The 20905-nt window shown below is 35.0% G+C and overlaps 1 protein-coding gene across 4 annotated transcripts in view; it reads right to left on the bottom strand.

Annotated features, from left to right (window-relative positions):
• Positions 1-20905, bottom strand: part of VWA8 (von Willebrand factor A domain containing 8) — a 458897-nt gene that overhangs the window by 172237 nt on the left and 265755 nt on the right. For all 4 annotated transcript variants that reach the window (XM_055244723.2, XM_055244727.2, XM_055244724.2 and 1 more), the window contains 4 exons: positions 18874-19009; positions 16552-16671; positions 10748-10953; positions 8974-9125 (listed from right to left, as the gene is read on the bottom strand). In XM_055244723.2, the coding sequence (XP_055100698.2) occupies positions 8974-9125; positions 10748-10953; positions 16552-16671; positions 18874-19009 (614 nt within the window). The remainder of the gene's footprint in view (positions 1-8973; positions 9126-10747; positions 10954-16551; positions 16672-18873; positions 19010-20905) is intronic.

The following is a 20905-nucleotide window of genomic DNA, read 5'->3' on the forward strand; positions in this document are numbered from 1 at the left end:
CAAAGTAACTAGAAAACAGTACTTGAAATGATACCAACACATAGAAATGAGAAATATTCAAGGACATGGATACCCCAAATACCCTGACTTGATCATTATACATTTCACGCATGTAACAAACACTCACGTGTGCTCCATAAATATGTAAAATATTATGTATCAATAAAAAAAGATTTAAGATAATCTGCTCAGATTTTATAGAAGGGATATGTTTATTAATTTTTGGAATCAATGACAAATAGCATTAATATGAGGAAAACTGTAATTAAAACAATGGGCCTAGTCCTCAATGCAAATATCTGATCCATGTTCCCAAATGGTAGAAAATAGAATTTGAAAGACAACTCTAAAGCTTCCATTATCTTTGAAATCTCCATATCTAATGTTGTATTGCATGGCTTTTCTCATGAAAACAGTGGACTAAACATAAGGATGGTGTTTGGAACCAGAGAGATCTGTGGTTGAATGCCCCGTTCTATCACTTATTGGTTGTAGAATTTATTTAAAGTCTCTTGAGTTTCCGTTTTTTAATCTGTAAAACAGATTCAAACCCACAAATGTACATACCCCAAAACCTAATAGATAATAGAAAAAAATTCTTTAATAGAAAAAACAATATTGTAACGTAGATTAGGTGAGTTAACATTTGTAAAGTGCTTAGAGCACTTAATAAAGACTTGATAAATGTCAACTATGTTTATTTTTGCTGCTATAAAAATGTGTTGTCCACCCTCACTTGATACGTTTATGTTGACACCTACCAATGCATAAACTTACTTATTCTGGTTAAAATGCCATAGAAATGCCTAGTTAACTTGATTTTTCACTTGCCATTGGCAAAAGTGCCAATGTTCTGCCATTAGAGTAGGTACTGCTGTGTGGTACAAGCTTTGCTGTACTGGAGGCAAAGGTTCTAAGACACAGCAATTTCAGCACAGGACTTTAAAATTTTCATTTAAATAAGAGGACAAAATGAAAAATTCCAGTGTCCGGAGAGTCAACAGACATTTTACAAATAAAATGTAGAAAATAATACGTGTGTTAGAAAATAAAAATATTACTAAATGTGATGCATCCTTTTCTCTTTCTAGGGCCTCTCTCAAAAACAACCACTACAAACAGTTATCACTGTGTTTTGAAATAGTTTAAAGAGCAAAACTGTTAATTACATTTAATAAAAATAATGGCTATTATGGTCTTAGAACGTGTTAATTCAAAGTTACCTTATTTTGCCTGAAAAACAAAATTTAAAAATTTTTAATTAAAGCATTAGAAGGCAGGAAGAAAATGCATAACAACAGGAAATCTGAGGAGTAACTACAAGACTTCATTAGGGCATCCTTTCCAGCTACAGGACACTTTTAAAGTACAGTCTCATGTCACAGTTATTTTTAGATGTGCAGTTTATCTGGCAAGAGCATTTTTATATGTCTGAAAAGGATGATGACATTTAAACCTATGCATAAAGACACAAAGCACTGATACTAATGTTTTTAATCCTGATGAGAACATCTCATATACTTTATGGATCTTGTTCATTATGTTTAGAAAAAAATAAGTTTAAAATTTCAAGGAAGGAGGGAAATGGAGAAAAAGTAGAGATGGGAAAGAAGTGTTAGACATAATCAAATCAAATTTATTTTTGATAACTTTCTTTCCAACAAATTAGCTTGTGAATGAAGTGTCTTAAGAAGAACTCTTGGAACATCTATTATGTCAGAAAGAAAGACTCAAGAAAATAAAAATAATTAGAAAGAAATATTTTTCAGTGCATGAAATAACACATACAGTCATAGGAAAAAGTCTAGAAGGATTATCAATGGCTATTTCTGGATGGTAATATTACAGGAGTTTTTATTTTCTTTTTGCTGATTAATTTTAAAAATAAATGGGATGCCACTCTTCATTTAGTAAATATCATCATAAAGAAAGCCAACATCTAAAAAACTTTTTAATTTCCTTAGTTTTTTTTTTCTACTTGACTGATAGAAATGGATGTTTGTTAAATAATAGCTAGTTTGCTAGTGACAAATAGGCAATGAATGCTCTGGGAGGAAAAGTAGCTTAATATGAAGTAAGTAGCAATAAAAAAGAAATCAACGGAATTAAGGGCAAAGAACTTGGAGCACAGAGAGTGAACATTTAAATATTTTATAGAATGTGTGTCTCCTGGAGAAGGCAGGGAGAGAAAAACACATGAAGGTAACTTCAGAGGATAGAGACAATTTCTCTGTATGCTTATTTTAAAAATTACCACAATCTTTGAGAAGAGTCTATAAATTTCTTTTGTGTTCCAAATCAAGAAGAAATGATGGCTAGTATACTTCTTATATATCGTAGTCATACAAAGTTTTCTAAGGTTTTTATTTTTCTAAGTGAATCACCTTGTGTTTTATTTCTTGATCCTCCATATGTCACAAGAAAAGAAAACTTAAATGAGAATGAAGAGGTCTCCAAAATGATCTCTGTTGTGCCAAAAATCTCTATTTATCTGCTTTGTGGTTACTCTTCATTTTGAACTATGGCTAAAATCCAAGCATCTGAATCTGTTATAACTCCTTGAAGAATAAGAATTTGTATATTATATGTACATGACATCAAGGTCAATGATGAGTTCCAAGTTGGTTACTTAAAATCCCAAGGTCCTTTTAAGCCAAAACTATTGATAATTTTCAGTATCTAAATAACTACTCTGATTTAGAAATTCCCTACAATCTACATATCAATCTGTTTATATCATCCTTAGAATTGGAATTAATATTACATATAGCCCAGCTGTACCCCTGCTTTCTAACCTCCAGCAAGTTACGTAACTTCTCTGTGCCTCAAATTCCTCATCTACAAGATGCAATAATATTATATATATGCCATAGGTCCATTGGAAGAATTATATATATTTATGTAAAGAAAGTGCTTGGAAATATGTCTGGTACTTAGTTATCTATAAATGTTTCTATTACCATCATCAATATTATTGTACTACCATCATTATTACCATTATTATGAAATATAATCATAACATTGTTGTTGTTATAATTATATTTATAAGTAGAGTATTTACATTTCATTGTTGATCTATGAAATGACAATTTTCTCATCTTCAGAACTGGAAAGTAAGAGTGACATATAAATTTAAGATAAAATAGTGTATAAGTTTCTTAAAATGGAAATTTCATGAAAAAGATAGCATTTTTTTCTTTCTTCAAAACAAATGTTTTCCCAGTATAGTAGATTTCATAAATTATTCTGAAACACACTTTTTAATTTAGAAGTGCTAATGTGCTAGCAGTATGTTTATTCCCAAATAAAAGAAAGTTCAGACATAAAAGTTCACTTGAGGAAAAAACAGGCAAACTTTGCTTTAAAGTTTATATTTATAGTTGTCTATATTGAAGTATAGCAGATAATCTATGCCTTTGGTTGGATGTTTGGACCTAATTCTCTTAAAATATGTATGTTACAAAGATATTTCCAATAACAACATTTAAAATTCAAGAGTTTCAATTTTAACATAAATCCTCCTATCTCTCCCTACAATACTGACAAAATGACATTAGTACATGCAACACACACATATAGCATCAATTGTCTTGTTTCTCTATAGGACAAACCCCCATCTTGAGTGTGGGGATGATCATCTTTTCTTGATTCATAGATGACATACAGTTGTTTCTCTATAGGACAAATGTCACAGAATTAAATTCAACCCCCATATAAAGCATAGTATTCATATTTTTAAAAATAATTTCTCCTGTGTACTTCCTTATTTGGTTATGTTTGCCTTCTCTTGGCATGTCCTTTCCCATGTATTAGAAACTTAAAAGAGGAGCAATAACAAACCTCAGGAAGTACTAGTGGAAAGGGGCAAATGCAGTGGATGGGTGGGGTCTAGGTAACCAATTCTGATCCTGGTACTAAGGTCTGGGAATATATTTGCAGATAAGGAAGAAGAGCTCCATTATGGCAGGATCAAGTAAAATAAAATAACCACCCAATAAGACTCAGTCTAAAAATACCAGGTTTAGCAAAAGTTTATTAAAGAAGACAAGTTAAATTCACCTCATCACACTGGGCCTTTAAAAAATGTGCAGAAACCTGTGAGATAGATAACATCACTGCACTCTTTAGGAGAACAAAAGGGAAAGTGACAGCATCTCTCTTTTGGGAATTTTGCCAAAGAACACAAAAATAACATCACCACTACTGAACAGACAAGTATATTCTGATTTCAGTTGAGGAAGAAGGTGCTGTAGATAGCCACACAAATAGTGGTTTAGTATTATCTTGGCCCACGTAAAAAAATTCCCCCTTCTAGAACATCTGACTTATATCTCTTTTTAGCTATATGTAGTGGGTGGCCAATTATCTTTCCATCTCCATCCTGAGTGTGGGTATGATCATCTTGTTCTAGTTTCAGTGTAACTTTACTCCCATCAATAAGCATTGTGGTTGGATTAGAGAACATGAAAATTAAGTTGTAGCAAGAACTGTTCATTCAGGGCAAAAAGATGATCCTTCTTCCTTAGGAACTGAAATCCAATGTGTATCTTCCCCACTAACAGTACCTGCAGAGCTGGGTAGAAACAGCCTAGAAGAACTGGTTTAGCAAAAGGTCTAGAAAAGTCAAAGTGAAATCAAAGACTGCATGGAGAAGACTACCTTTTCGGTGATCTATGTGATTACCATCAACAGTACACTACTTGTCAATTTTGGCTTTTGTTGCCATTGCTTTTGGTGTTTTAGACATGAAGTCCTTGCCCACGCCTATGTCCTGAATGGTATTGCCTAGGTTTTCTTGTAGGGTTTTCATGGTTTTAGGTCTAACATTTAAGTCTTTAATCCATCTTGAATTAATTTTTGTATAAGGTGTAAGGAAGGGATCCAGTTTCAGCTTTCTACATATGGCTAGCCAGTATTCCCAGCACCATTTATTAAATAGGGAATCCTTTCCCCATTTCTTGTTTTTGTCAGGTTTGTCAAAGATCAGATAGTTGTAGATATGCGGCATCATTTCTGAGGGCTCTGTTCTGTTCCATTGATCTATGTCTCTGTTGTGGTACCAGTACCATGCTGTTTTGGTTACTGTAGCCTTGTAGTATAGTTTGAAGTCAGGTAGCGTGATGCCTCCAGCTTTGTTCTTTTGGCTTAGGATTGACTTGGCGATGCGGGCTCTTTTTTGGTTCCATATGAACTTTAAAGTAGTTTTTTCCAATTCTTTGAAGAAAGTCATTGGTAGCTTGATGGGGATGGCATTGAATCTATAAATTACCTTGGGCAGTATGGCCATTTTCACGATATTGATTCTTCCAACCCATGAGCATGGAATGTTCTTCCATTTGTTTGTATCCTCTTTTGACAAATGGGATCTAATTAAACTAAAGAGCTTCTGCACAGCAAAAGAAACTACCGTCAGAGTGAACAGGCAACCTACAGAATGGGAGAAAATTTTTGCAACCTACTCATCTGACAAAGGGCTAATATCCAGAATCTACAATGAACTCAAACAAATTTACAAGAAAAAAACAAACAACCCCATCAAAAAGTGGGCAAAGGACATGAACAGACACTTCTCAAAAGAAGACATTTATGCAGCCAAAAAACACATGAAAAAATGCTCAGCATCACTGGCCATCAGAGAAATGCAAATCAAAACCACAATGAGACACCATCTCACACCAGTTAGAATGGCCATCATTAAAAAGTCAGGAAACAACAGGTGCTGGAGAGGATGTGGAGAAATAGGAACACTTTTACACTGTTGGTGGGACTGTAAACTATTTCAATCATTGTGGAAGTCAGTCTGGCGATTCCTCAGGGATCTAGAACTAGAAATCCCATTTGACCCAGCCATCCCATTACTGGGTATATACCCAAAGGACTATAAATCATGCTGCTATAAAGACACATGCACACGTATGTTTATTGCGGCACTATTCACAATAGCAAAGACTTGGAACCAACCCACATGTCCAACAACAATAGACTGGATTAAGAAAATGTGGCACATATACACCATGGAATACTATGCAGCCATAAAAAATGATGAGTTCATGTCCTTTGTAGGGACATGGATGAAACTGGAAACCATCATTCTCAGTAAACTATCGCAAGGACAAAAAACCAAACACCGCATGTTCTCGCTCATAGATGGGAAGTGAACAATGAGAACTCATGGACACAGGAAGGGGAACATCACACTCTGGGGACTGTTATGGGGTGGGGGGAGGGTGGAGGGACAGCGTTAGGAGATATACCTAATGCTAAATGATGAGTTAATGGGTGCAGCAAAACAACATGGCACATGGATACATATGTAACAAACCTGCGCATTGTGCACATGTACCCTAAAACCTAAAGTATAACAATAAAAAAGAAAAAGAAAAGAAAAAAAAAACAGTACACTACTTGAAGGGCAGGGGCGGAGAAGGGGGAATGAAAAATGTTAGTATCACATATTTTTATGTTTGTTTTTGCAGATGAGACAAACATTAAGATTATATTAAATTTCAAAGGATGTTAGAATAGAAAGGAACCTTACTGATGATCCACAATGAAGATAATCACATATTCTGGCCTGGCCAGGGCAGTCTTATTTTACACTCTTTTTACAGAATTATTGTCAATAGCTCCCCCTGCCTTTCTCAGAAATGTCCTGATTTAGATGGTAAATCAAATATTTTTAAAAATAATTTCTCCCAGTGTACTTCCTTAATATTTTTCAATATTCGAATATTTAAAAATATTTTTAAAAATCAAATACATATGCTATCTATAAGAAAAGGCCCTCCATACCAATAGAGAATTAGTTAAGTAACTTCTCTAAATTCAAATGACCAAAATGGAATGGTGATCTCTTTGAGGGCAGGATTCTGTCTTTTCATCTGTTTCTCCATGTCTGATCCAGGTAGACAGGTGAACATATGACTAACTGCTAAATTCCCAGGCCATTACTTTGTTCACTTTGTCATCCTACTCTCTCTAAGTACAAGGCTGATAATTTGATAGAAATTGCTATGGAACCTGTGAATTTCATGAGGGCAATAAACACTACTTTTGAGCTGCCTAAGTTATTGCAATTAACAGATGAGGAAAAAAATGCTCTGAATGACCGTGGAAATTATAGCCTACTCTGATCTCCTTCTAAAAGGAAAATTCACTCTTCCTTCACATCTGCTTAAGTCTATTTCTAGCTATATGTGGTTGGGGGAAAACTAGGTGTTTCCATCCCCTTGTAACACAAGAGTGTGACCAACTTGTTTCCAGGTTCAAAGTACTTTTGCTTCTACTCAAAAGTACTAGAGTTAGAATTAACTTGCCATAGCAAGAATTTTTCTGTTTAGAACTGAGGATGACAATGAATAAGTTAAACCATTTTTAGTTTCTTCCTTAGAAACTAAAATTGCTTTAGAAGTAAAAATTTTCTCATGATTAACCTTACCAATTAATATGTATTTTACTTTTTATTTATAGTCATGCAAGAGTAGAAAAAGAAACTGTTTTAAAATCATGAGCTTAGTTTCCATAAAGCCAGTACTCTAATTATATAAATTTGTTAATGGTAATAAAAGCCATCTTATTTCCAGCTAAAAATGAGGGAGTTTATAAAAACGAAGTAAATAACTTAAGTTTGCATATTAAAGAAAATTTATAATAGAAAGTTTGCATATTAAAGAGAATTTCTTGAACTCTCTTATACAGACAATTTGTTACACCCATTAAATTACTGACTTAGTTTCAAATGCCCATAAGGACTGCTAATCAATCAGTAAAATAGCATTGTGCCAAAAAAATGTGTGCATTTGCAATTGCCACCCAGTCTTTCTTCTGGAAAATAATTTACTTATTCATTAATAATATAAACCAATGCACAGATAATATAATTTCTAAGATAAGTCCATCTTGTTCTTTTAACACAGAAGGGAAATATTTGTTTCTCTTTTAGAAATTCCTGATACTGTAATAATTTATTTCTATTGGCATATATCCTGACAAGTTTTTATAATGACTTCAAAGAATCAATAAATATGGATGAGTATGCACTTTGGAGATTTTATATATATATATCTGTATATATATACATATATATGCAACTTTTTTTTGCTAATCACTGATTTATATTTAATATACAATCAGTGATTTATATTTAACACATTTTTTCTACAGAAAGATAGTGTCTCCTTTTGGGGCTAAAATTGAACAGTAATTTAAAAGTGATTATTATCCCCTACAAATTTATAATTAACTATTTTTATAGACAAAGATGGTATTAGATGCATTATCAATAAGTTAGGCATATTGAAAACTATTTTCTCATGAATTTGTGCTGACTTAATTACTCTACTAAAAAACTCTGTCAATTACTTTTCTGATCAACACCATATGTGGAAGATTCTTAACTAACATTAAGTAGTAGCCTATGATTATAAAATAAAGGGTAGGCAACTAGCTCACATGAAATAAACCCACTAGTTCTTACTCCTCTTTCATCTATGAAGCTGACATAAGTAACCAAAAGTCTCTCTAGTTAACATGATCATAAATTTAGAAAATTATCATAAAGAAAACTATATACTAACAGAAATAAGAACATATCAACTAAATATACATTATCTCTTTATGTGGTTTTCACGTTCGTACAATGATGTGCACTCGATTATACGAAATAGTAATACTCATAGTAATTCAACAAAAGGACTGAGACTGTTAAAGAAACAAATATTTCCCTTTATTTGACTGTATTACATCTACTCATGGGACATACATAATAATCAAAATGTTCAATTTACAGGCCTATAAATAATGCTATTTAACTGAAAAGCAGCCAGCAAATAGCAACATATACATATATTTGAAAAGCTTACTCATGGAAAGTAATTTCCATAGCAACTCAGTTTTGTAGAATGCAATGGTAAATCAAGAACTATCAGCATTTAAGAATCAGAAGAGTACTGATCAACAGTGAATTTGCCTTACTCCTTTGCCAGCTGCACACTGGTAGGCTTTGCTCCGATAGGTATCCCGTATTTGTGTAAAATGTTAATCAATATCTCCCTCATGTCATTGTTGTAGGAATCAAAGTCAAACACATTTCGAACTACACTGGAGAGACCTTCAGTGGGAAATTTCTGTATTAAAAAAAAAATTCCCTTATTATGCATGTGATAAAATATACAACATCATAAAGATCTATGAAATGGATAGGACAATAATGATCAAATCAACTACAGCAGAAATTTACTGGCCTTGTCAAATAAGCAGGTAGTAGGCATATAGACATTTTTCTCTTTCAATGTTTGCTCAGATGACTTAATAATATTTTCCTTTTTAAATAAATGCCAGAATTTGAGGGGAAAGAGTTCCTCCTCTCAAATGTTAGAGCAGTGCCTAGATCCTGGTGTCAGTGATTGCCACTGCTTTCTGAAATCTCCTGCCTTTAATATGAGTACCAGATCGAACAGTTTAAAAATGCTAGTTAAGTAAAGGAGTGTGTTAAATATCTATACCGAAGTTTTCAGAAAAGTCAGTCTATGAATAAGAAAAGATAAAGCAACAAGAAAAGAAGGAAAGAACATAAAAAGTACAAACAACAGAGAAACAGGGAGCAGTAGAGGGCAAGAAAACAAGTATGACTACAACTGAATTTACACTGCTCATATCCTCCAAGTCCTTTCCTGGGTCTGCTTTGATTTTCTTTAGGTGATGGGTTCTGAGCTGGCTGAATTGGACTTATGGTTTTATAGGCAGAACAAAGCTTTTATTTTTAATCTTGTTTTCTTTCCATATATTTTTAATTGACAAATAGTAACTGTATATATTTATGGGGTACAATGTGATATTCCAATGTATGTATGCCTTACAGAATGGTTAAATCACACTAATTAATATATCCATCATTTAACACACCTTTATTTATGGTACAACCATTACTTAAAATCTACTTTCTCAGCAATTTCAAAATATACATTACGTTGTTATTAACTATAGTTACCATGCTGTGCAATAGATCTCAAAAACTTATTTCTCCTGTCTAACTGGAACTTTGTATCCTTGGATCAATATCTTCCCCTGTGTGTACTCTCCCTGCCCCACCTTTCTACTTTTCTTTCTAGGGTTTTCTTGGAGGGTTGGGGATAAGGCGGAGGTCAAGAGTTGTTGGGTTGTGACTGTTAGCTTGGAGACCCTTATTTGTTCTGTAAGATTTATATCATTTTTTATTTGTTTGTTTTCTTTACTAAGGTGGAGTACACATTGTACATGGTCGCAGGAAATTTCATTCTCCTGCCTACTCTATCTTGTAAAACTTCCTTGCAGTATTTACAGGTATTATTAAGTACTGTTAGTTCCTACTCTGTTTACTGTTGTCTCCATGTGATTTGTTTCAAAGTGAAAATATTTTTTACCCACATACCACATGCTTGTTGTAAAAAGCCAAAGACCAGAACAGGAAGGTTTCCCCACTGACTCACTCTCTTGCCTCACCTGCCCTCTAACAGCCTCCCACCAAATTTCCTAACTCCTTGGTAATGACTACAGACTTTGCCAAAGTTAATTCAAAAGCAGAACAGATAATAATGTTCATTGGCCTACCATATTTATAACTTAGATTATACACATTTCAAATCATGTAATCTGACTCATTATTATATTTACGGAAATTAAAAACTCTGGTACAAACTGTACAGTCTGAAAAAATAAAAAATAAAAAAGAGAGTGATGGCTCTTATGTACAGGTGTGTGCCATACCTACCTGTAAATGTTTGACTATGTTGACAACTTCTCTGGTAGAATAAGGATAGTTAATAATCCCTTGGTCAGCCAAACTCCTCAGCTCTCCAAAGGCAGCCACAAGCTTCTGAAGGATGGGCTCAGGCACATTTGGTCCATACTGTCTGAGCATCTTGAGCTCCGAGTGGGGTTTGGGGTTATCAACTGCATGGCAGCTAAAAATATCACCTAAAGGAGAGAAAAGATTCACATTCAGTATGCAACAAATCCATTACGATGTCACAGGAAAAAATGGAATGGTTGTTTAAAGAGCCACTGGTTGCTTATCAAAGCATAGAAAGCCCATCCAACAATAGGATGGTACAGAGAAGAAAGCAAATGACTGAAGCAAAAGAAAGAAAACTGGGTGATGGATGGTTTATCTCCACGAATTTATTTTTGTTAAAAAACTTACATAATACTTAAATACATGCTCACCAGGAGATATGCCAATACAAAGAGGAAAAAAAATTCTCCTTTAAGTCTCTGCCAATGCCACTCCCTCCCCAAAAAGCACTGAGTCTTAATGTTTAGTGTATTTATTTTTCCAGATCTGTATTAGTACTTTTTTTTTTAAAAAAAAATGCATACATGCAAACAGAGTTTAGATAATTTATTCCTTTTCTATTAATGGGAATATATTTTTCAAATGGTTCTGAGATGGCCTTTTTAAGTTCAACAAATGTTGAATATCTTAAAAAATTATATACATCTATTCATATAAATGCTTCTTTATGCACTAAAAAAGGGAGAATTAGTAGCATCACTCTCTAAACAATTTGTATCTTGTGCAGATCGACAGAATGTACTTCAGAGATTAGTTTTGGTAGAGTAAACCTATAGAGACATTGTCTGAATTAAAATCAAGAAAAGGAATGTAGAAAATAATATTTCATCTGTAATTTAGGGAAATGAGAATGTACTAGAAAAACAATTCTATTGATTCATAATCTAAGAGACCAGGGATCAAATGAAGTAAAAGTAAATAGACTTACATCATATAATATGTTCATTTTAGAAAATGAGGATATCTAGTAGGTAGCAAGAAGATCTTACTTTGATTTAGGAACCATTTGAACAGTTATTTTGTATGTGTGTATTTAAAAGCAATTGAATAAAATGAAAGCCACGATATCTTCAAAATTTTATCTCATATACTAAAGCTTTTCAAATACAAAAGTGAAGAATGGCTTTTGCCTTTTTTGCTGAAAATAAAACCTATCACTAACATAAAAAGATAATTGACCCCTCATTCATTCACTCATCAAATAATGATTAATTAGGACAGTAGAAATGGTAATGCTGGGGGAGATCAGTCAGGTAAACCTCATGAGAAGGTAACATCTGAGCAAATGTTGATACCTGGGGGAAGAGCATTCCAGGCAGCTGGTACAGCTAATCCAAATAACTTAAGGCAGGCATACCTGGCATATGGAAGGAAGAGGCAGGAGAGCAGAGTGGATGGAATAGAGGAAGTGGAGAGAGCAGCACCAAGCAGTACAGGACACGAGGTTACAGACATAGGAGGATGTGGGAGACATACTGTGTAGGACACTGCAAACTGTTGTAAATACTTGTACCTCTACTCAGAATACAATGGGAAGCCATGGAGGATTTTAGCAGAGGCGTGGACTACTGTGCTGTGAACACACCACAAAAGAGTGTAGGAAGATAAATATCTTGTGAGCAGAGGCACTGACCACATTGACTGTATTTCCAAGAATATCTGTAGAGCGAACAGTGCAGCCTTGGAAAATATATTCTCTCTCTCTGTCTCTGTCTCTTTCTTTCTTTGTAAGAAGGTAATTTGGGTTACCTAAGCTCTGGGTTCCTCTTCTATAAGGCATCTCACTGTAAGTGCAGGTATCATTTGGCCCTCTTTCTGTTGCCCTGTGGGAAGCGGGGCTTGAGGAACCAGCACAAATGCTGGTACTTTGACTACTGCTTTTGCTGAATAATCACTCCTCTTTTGTCTCTGACTCAGGAGTCTAGTGTCTTCTGCCATGAAAGCCTTCTGTGGTAGGCTGACTTGTTAGCTTAAAAGTAGAGTAAACTCTTAGATCTTTCACAGTTCATAACAAAGAATAAGGCTGGAAGCAGGGCGACCCATTAGGGGACTATTTGAAGTAATCTAGGTAAGAGACGATGGTGGCTCAGATCATAATGGTGGCAAATGGAAGTGATGGGGAAAGTAGGATAATTCTGAATATATTTCGAGGGTATAGCCAATAAGATTGCAGGATATTTGGAAAACAGTATAAGAGAAAGAGAGAAACAAAAAATGAATTTGGAGTTGTCATTAACAGAGATTTACAAAAGACTACAAATTAATCAGGTTTAAGAAAAAAAAGTAAGTTCATCATGGACATGTTAAATTCGAGATACAGGAGCTATTGAACTGGAAGCTGGGTATGAGTGTGAAGTTCAGGAGGAAGGTCTGGGCTGGAGATGAATATTTGGCAATAACAGGCATATAATTGGTAGTCTAAAACATGACACATTCCAATTTTATTAAAGGAATGAGTATAGATAGGTAAGAGGACCAGGGCCTGAGCCTTGGGACATTCTAACAAGCTCCAACAAATAAGGCTGAGCAGGAATAGTTATTAAGGTAAGAAACCAAGAACATACTTAAAGAAGTATTGTAAGTCAAGTGAAGGAAAATGCATCAAGGAGAAGAGAGTGACTAACGGTATCAACTATATACTATATTAAATACTGCTGGTAGATTCAGTACGATGAGGACTAAGAATCAACACTGGATTTAGCAATAGAAAAGTCACTAATGACCTAGATAAGAACTGTTTCTGTGGAGTAATGAGAGCAAAAATCTGATTAGAATGCATTTAAGTGAGGATGGTGCAGAAGAAATGGAGATAGCAAGTGTAGACAACTCTTTTGAGTACAAATGACTGTGAGGAATTTTGTTACAAAGGAGAAGAAAAAAAGTAGCAATAGATGGCAAAAAGAGTAAGATTAAGAGGTTTGTTTGTGTGTGTTTTGAAGATGAAGGAAATAGCCTGATTGCAGATGGGAATAATGTAAGGAGAGGGAAGTTGCTGATACAGGAGAGGGAGGGCAGAACTGCTAGAGCAGCAACCTTCAAAAGGTGGGATCTGGTGCTCATCTGGAGGGACTCCCTCTAGATGGGAATGTGAACAGTTTACCTGCAACAAGTGGGAAAGCAGAGCATCACAGGTGGAAGACTTGGTTGTAGGAGTCTGTGGACATTTGTTTTTAATTGCTTTCATTTTTCTCAGTGCAGTAGGAAGACAGGAGAAAGTAACAGAAATCTAAAAGAAAGTCAGTAAACTGAATCCTGGTTAGCAATGGGGAAGGAATGTGACTGACGGGAAAATGAAAGAGAATTTCCCTTTCCCCTCCATAAGCCCTTCTATATTTCAATCTCTTGCAGTAAGTGAATGTTCAAGTATTGTATAATTTTAAAACAAAAAGAAATTCATGCAGCAGTGTTGGAGCTGCAAGGAGAGAGAAGATATGAATTACCCTAGGAGAACAGGAAAGTGAAAGGTCTAGCGAAGCACGGTGTGACTGCATTTAGGGACACTTGAGGTCCATTGTTAAGAATTTGAAATGAGATTGGTCAGTTTTGGGCTTTTTCTAACCACATTCAGCTGCACATGTGTAGGTTCAATGTTGTCAGAGAGTTGGCAGTAACCAACTCTCTCTCTCAAGGGCAGAGGGGTTCCAAGTGCATAGGACAAGCTAAGAGAGGAACAGGGAAGCTGAAGAATATATGTAAGGGAGTCATAAATGTGAAAGATCATGGAATTGAAGCTGGGTAAGAAAAAAAAAAAGGCTGGATAAAGCAGAAGAAAATATATCAAGATGGGTAGGTGAAAAGGTGGTAGGATCAATGGATTGAAGCTTCCCATACATTTGAAGAGTTATTGGATTTGGTGTAGTAGAGGGAGTAGCTGGAAAGACTAGAGCTGGTGAATGCATGGATGAGATAAAAATCCCAAGGACAATTGAGGACAGAATATGAAACGGAAATTACAGAAATGTCAGTTGTAGAAATTAGCCATGAATGGCTAAGATATGGTATAAGACCGCTGGAATAAAAACATCCAAGGAGCCAAGAAGCCAGAGAGTGGAAGGGTCACATATGTGTATATTGCAACCACTCCAAAAGAAGAGTAGGGTTGGAGAGAATGAAAGTGAGTAAAGGGCTAAAGATCAATAAGAAGTGACAAGGATGAATAGGGGTAGATGACAAAACAAGAGCAGATGGCACAGTATGTTTTAGGATTTGGAGGTGGATGGAAGATGGAGACAGAACAGGGAGTGAGTATTCTTACAGGCATTAAAATAAATGTGATAAGGAATGACTTGGGGTATAAGGGGTGACCTATAAACGTAAAAAGAACTCAAACCTCTTTACAATTAGAAACAACTTATCTTTGGTGTGTTTACATTATTACACTTCTAAATGCATCAGTAATCTATGAATTGTTAGTAACTTTTAAGGTAGTATCTGTACATAATAAAAACTACAAAAATAGTATAACTATTTTATATTCCCATCCCTAACTTCCATTGCAAACAATGCCTTATCAGATTCTTGTGACCTTTCTGGAGAAATTCTATGCATATACAAGCATAGGCATGTACCCATCCCTCCTGCCTTTTCCAAAACATATGAACGGGTAAACTACTATACCCACTTTACTTACTTATTGTTTGAATTACTGTTTTGAGTACTGATTTTTTTTTCTATCAGCATCAGTAAACTTATTCTCTTTTTTTAAACAACTGCATAGCATTCTATTGTGTGGATACAAAAAAATTTCTTTATCTAGTCCCATTTAGATGGATATTAGGGTTGTTTCCATTCTTTCTACTATAAACAATGCTCTAGTGCCTATCCTTGTACTTAAACATGTATAGGTAAATTCCTTGGATAAATTCCTTTTCGGGTAATTGCTAGATCAAAGATCCCACTGAGAGACTGGGTCTGCTTCACATTGAGTGTGAGAGTCCAGAATTATATACTTGCTATAGAGAAGAGAAGTCCTTCTTAAAGACTTTTGATGAGTAAGTTTATCCCAGGGCCTCTCCAATCAATGCGAATCAGTCTCCTCAGAGCTGAACTCAATCTTTTTCATGGTTAGGGGGATGTGACAAAAGTAAAACCATTTCTTATTCTGTGTTTTACTCCAAGAGGTCCTAAACAACAAAGTATAGTGTAATGGTTTAAGAAAAAAGACTCTGGGATCAGACAGACTTAGATATGAAGCCCAAGTCCACCACTCATTATTCCAGACACTATCAAAAAATAATCTCTCTGGGCCGGGCATGGTGGCTCACATCTGCAATCTCAGCACTTTGGGAAGCCGAGGCGGGTGGATCACATGAGGTCAGGAGTTCGAGACCAGCCTGGCCAACATGGTGAAACCCCATCTCTACTAAAAATACAAAAATTAACCGGGCCCAGTGGCACACGCCTGTAATCCCTACTACTGGGGAGGCTGAGGCAGAAGAATCGCTTGAACCTGGGAGGCGGAAGTTGTAGTGGGCTGAGATCATGTCACTGCACTCCAGTCTGGGTGACAGAGTGAGACTCCATCTCGGAAAAAAACAAAACAAAAACCTCTCTGAATATCAGATATTTTTCTTCACTAAAAGGGGGATAATAAATATTCTCACAAGGTGATCATGATGGTGGCACAGCACATGATAAGCATTCAATGACAGCCATTACAGCAGTGTTACTAATATTATTATTACTGCTATTGGTATTGTTATTATCATTACTGTTTTTACCTAAGGTACCGAAGAAATCATTGCCTAGGAAAGGAAATCCAGGTCTGTTTGCCAGAACAATCATCCTAAAATCAGGATGAATCACTACAACATTTTCTCTTCCATTCACATTAGCAGAATCTGAAAAACAAAATTTCTACTTATTCTGTATCAATATTTAATAATTCTTAAAAATATCAAGCAACAGTCTTTAAGATAACATAAATAGTTATACTGTTCAATTATAAAAAGCTCTAAGATATTTGGCTGTGATAACTTGGTTGCAGAAACAAAAACTTCCTTGAAAAAATTTGCTCAAGAACCAAACACTGATAAAGCATATACTAAACTGTACAGGGACTTGCACTCTTATATACATTCAGTGTACATCTAAAAAAAAGCAATCTTGTCTAAATGTAGACTTACAGTACTTAAGCCTGGCTTGAGATGTTGTTAGTCCTTAAAAAAATTAAAGATAGAAATCCATAATAAGGGAAAATCCAAGGAATAGCTAAAGGATAAGTTCCTTAGTTTTTATCAAAGCAGTAACCTCATCCTTTTGCATAGAGCCTGCCATTACGCAGCTAAGGAGTTATTCCTGTTTAGATCATGCACCCTGAAAACTAAATACATATTAATAGAATAAAGGTCTTAAAAACCTAGTCAACTCATTAGTACAATGTTGATTTATTTCCAATCATGGGATTGTACCATAGTTCTTAAAATAAGTGACCTTAAGTTGACTGGGGCTTTCTTTGTGTAAATGTGAAAGGTATTTCTACTGGCTAGTGTACATTTCAGAAAGAATTGGAAGTCCAGAAAATAATTCAAGATAGTAAAAGTTTTATCATGGTTATTTCAGGAAGAATCACTTGCTATCTGAATTTACTTAAACCCCACCCTTAGGTTGCCCATCTTTAAAAAGTGATAGTTGTGAAGTACCTACAGCTTTATTTGAGGTGAGTTTGGAAGAGCCTACTCTCATTTTTTTATGATACTAAAAAGTAATCTTTCAGCACGTACATATTCATGTACACCAATACAACCAACAGTTTTAACTCTGATCCCCATTAATCTTAGTAGTGGAAAATAACAAGGGTATGTGGCTACAGGCAAAATTCAATCAGTTAATCAAAACAAAAATGACAATAAAAAATGAAAAATTTAAAAAGTAATGAAAACGAAAAATATAACCCTACAAGTGATGGTTCATGAAACTACATTCAAAAGAGCTTCAAGTGCTCTTGTTCAAAATGTCAGCTACAATCATACTTGAGTTTAAAATTATAATGACTATTCCTCAAAAATATATCAGAGAATGTAGAGGGTTGCCAGGAGATAATTATTTCTTAACTACAATTGTGTTTCAGCAATTCTTTCTTCTTTTCCATTTCACTGTCCTCATAATGCCTCATAAGGGCAGGCAGAATTCTGAGGGTCTGAATGAACTTTTTTTTTAAGAGAAAGTATTCAGGGTAACTCAAATTCTAATTTTCCACATAAATTCATTGTGAAACTGAAATATTAGAATGCTTTTATTAGTGCTAAGCTCATGCTCAGAAATGGCAATCTTGCAAGGATGCTGTTGCAGAACGTCTCTGCGGTGATGCACTTGTACCTTTTTAATGGGGTTTTCCTTACATACTCTCTTTGAATATTGAAGATTTTAGTTATTAGTCTCAACTTGTTTGGTTACTCTGGTTGGCTATATATTTTCAATGGCTAGTTATAAATTTTCAAGTCCTTTCAGGACACAAACATTTTAAATTTGACATTAGAAAATGTTCTTACATTGCATCAAACTTAATTGTTCCTTGAGGTTTAAATACACTGGCAAGATAACAACAAAAAGAGTGTTTGTGTGAGGGGGGCATGAGACAATAAAAAACAGAGGATAACTTCTTCCTAAGGTAGGAGTGTGTGTGTAATATATATGTCTTTATATATACACACGTATTCACCACATATATGTGTACATATAAAATAAAAAGTCCAGCATTTTTTTCTTATAATGAGCAAATTGAAAAAAAAAACATACACAAATAATTGGGAGATGAGTACAAGGGTTATATGTTGGTATTGTCAGAGTAGAAAAATACAAAGTTGATTTGTCCTAATACTACTACTAAAAATTTCAAAGATGCTTGGTGGCTGTAAAAGTAAAACTGACAAAGCTAGATTCAGATGTATTAATTTTTATAAATGATTGTCAATACAGGCAACTTAAGTCATATTGAACTTATGCTTATTATTGTAAATAAGTAGCCAGCTAGGTTTGTGATTTGATACAGAGATATAAACATTGTATTTATTAAAGGAAATATTGCTTTTTAAAATACTCACTTGCAACAATGCGTCTTCCATCTGCTAGAATCATTTCTCCATTTTCTACTAGAGTTTTTAAAATACACGTGACATTTGTTGGAGCTTTGTCGGCCTCATCTACTACCAGAATATGACCCAACTTTACTGCTTTAACCTTTGAAGACAGAAAATTTATCATAAACAATTAAATGAAGACAGCCATTATTAAAACTTCATTACGTACTGCTTTGGACTTATAACAGCTGGCTTTATTTGTTACAAGTATACACATAGACACACACACACACACACACACACACACACACACATCTATAGCAGAGCTGTAAACAAAATTTTGGGATTTCTACCAAAAGCTTCACGTAGTTACTAAACTGCCAACTCCACAGTTATCTTTTTTTTTTTTTTTTTTATTATACTTTAGGGTTTTAGGGTACATGTGCACAATGTGCAGGTTTGTTACATATGTATCCATGTGCCATGTTGATTTCCTGCACCCATTAACTCGTCATTTAGCATTAGATGTATCTCCTAATGCTGTCCCTCCCCCCTCCCCCCACCCCACAACAGTCCCCAGAGCGTGATGTTCCCCTTCCTGTGTCCATGAGTTCTCATTGTTCAATTCCCACCTATGAGTGAGAACATGCGGTGTTTGGTTTTTTGTCCTTGTGATAGTTTACTGAGAATGATGTTTTCCAGTTTCATCCATGTCCCTACAAAGGACACGAACTCATCATTTTTTATGGCTGCATAGTATTCCATGGTGTATATGTGCCACATTTTCTTAATCCAGTCTATCGTTGTTGGACATTTGGGTTGGTTCCAACTCTTTGCTATTGTGAATAGTGCCGCAATAAACATACGTGTGCATGTGTCTTTATAGCAGCATGATTTATAGTCCTTTGGGTATATACCCAGTAATGGGATGGCTGGGTCAAATGGTATTTCTAGTTCTAGATCCCTGAGGAATCGCCACACTGACTTCCACAATGGTTGAACTAGTTTACAGAACAGAGCCCTCAGAAATGATGCCGCATAGCTACAACTATCTGATCTTTGACAAACCTGACAAAAACAAGAAATGGGGAAAGGATTCCCTATTTAATAAATGGTGCTGGGAAAACTGGCTAGCCATATGTAGAAAGCTGCAACTGGATCCCTTCCTTACACCTTATACAAAAATTAATTCAAGATGGATTAAAGACTTATATGTTAGACCTAAAACCATTAAAATCCTACAAGAAAACCTAGGCAATACCATTCAGGACATAGGCGTGGGCAAGGACTTCATGTCTAAAACACCAAAAGCAATGGCAACAAAAGCCAAAATCGACAAATGGGATCTCATTAAACTAAAGAGCTTCTGCACAGCAAAAGAAACTATCATCAGAGTGAACAGGCAACCTACACAATGGGAGAAAATTTTTGCAACCTACTCATCTGACAAAGGGCTAATATCCAGAATCTACAATGAACTCAAACAAATTTACAAGAAAAAAACAAACAACCCCATCAAAAAGTGGGCAGAGGACATGAACAGACACTTCTCAAAAGAAGACATTTATGCAGCCAAAAAACACATGAAGAAATGCTCCTCATCACTGGCCATCAGAGAAATGCAAATCAAAACCACAGTGAGATACCATCTCACACCAGTTAGAATGGCCATCATTAAAAAATCAGGAAACAACAGGTGCTGGAGAGGATGTGGAGAAATAGGAACACTTTTACACTGTTGGTGGCACAGTTATCTTTTTATTTCATTTTAGTATTAAAATTATTCCCATGGTAGTGATACCCAACAACATCTCACACCCAAGAGTAGGAGAGATTTAAAACAAGCCTAACAAATAGAGAAAGTGCCATGAGAGTTATGAGGAGTGAGACATCACAATCACTGTGGATAGTAGAACACTGAATTTGTTAAAGCTCTTAAAAGAGTATACAATTGTAATAGACCCAAATGGATAGTGCAGAAAAGGTGGCTACTCAAGACAAAGAGAATCAATGGTCAAACTCAAGAAATCCTGGGGCATATCCAGAAATGAGTGAC

The sequence above is a fragment of the Symphalangus syndactylus genome, chromosome 15 (genome assembly GCF_028878055.3).
Source record: "Symphalangus syndactylus isolate Jambi chromosome 15, NHGRI_mSymSyn1-v2.1_pri, whole genome shotgun sequence".
NCBI classification, from domain to species: Eukaryota; Metazoa; Chordata; class Mammalia; order Primates; family Hylobatidae; genus Symphalangus; species Symphalangus syndactylus.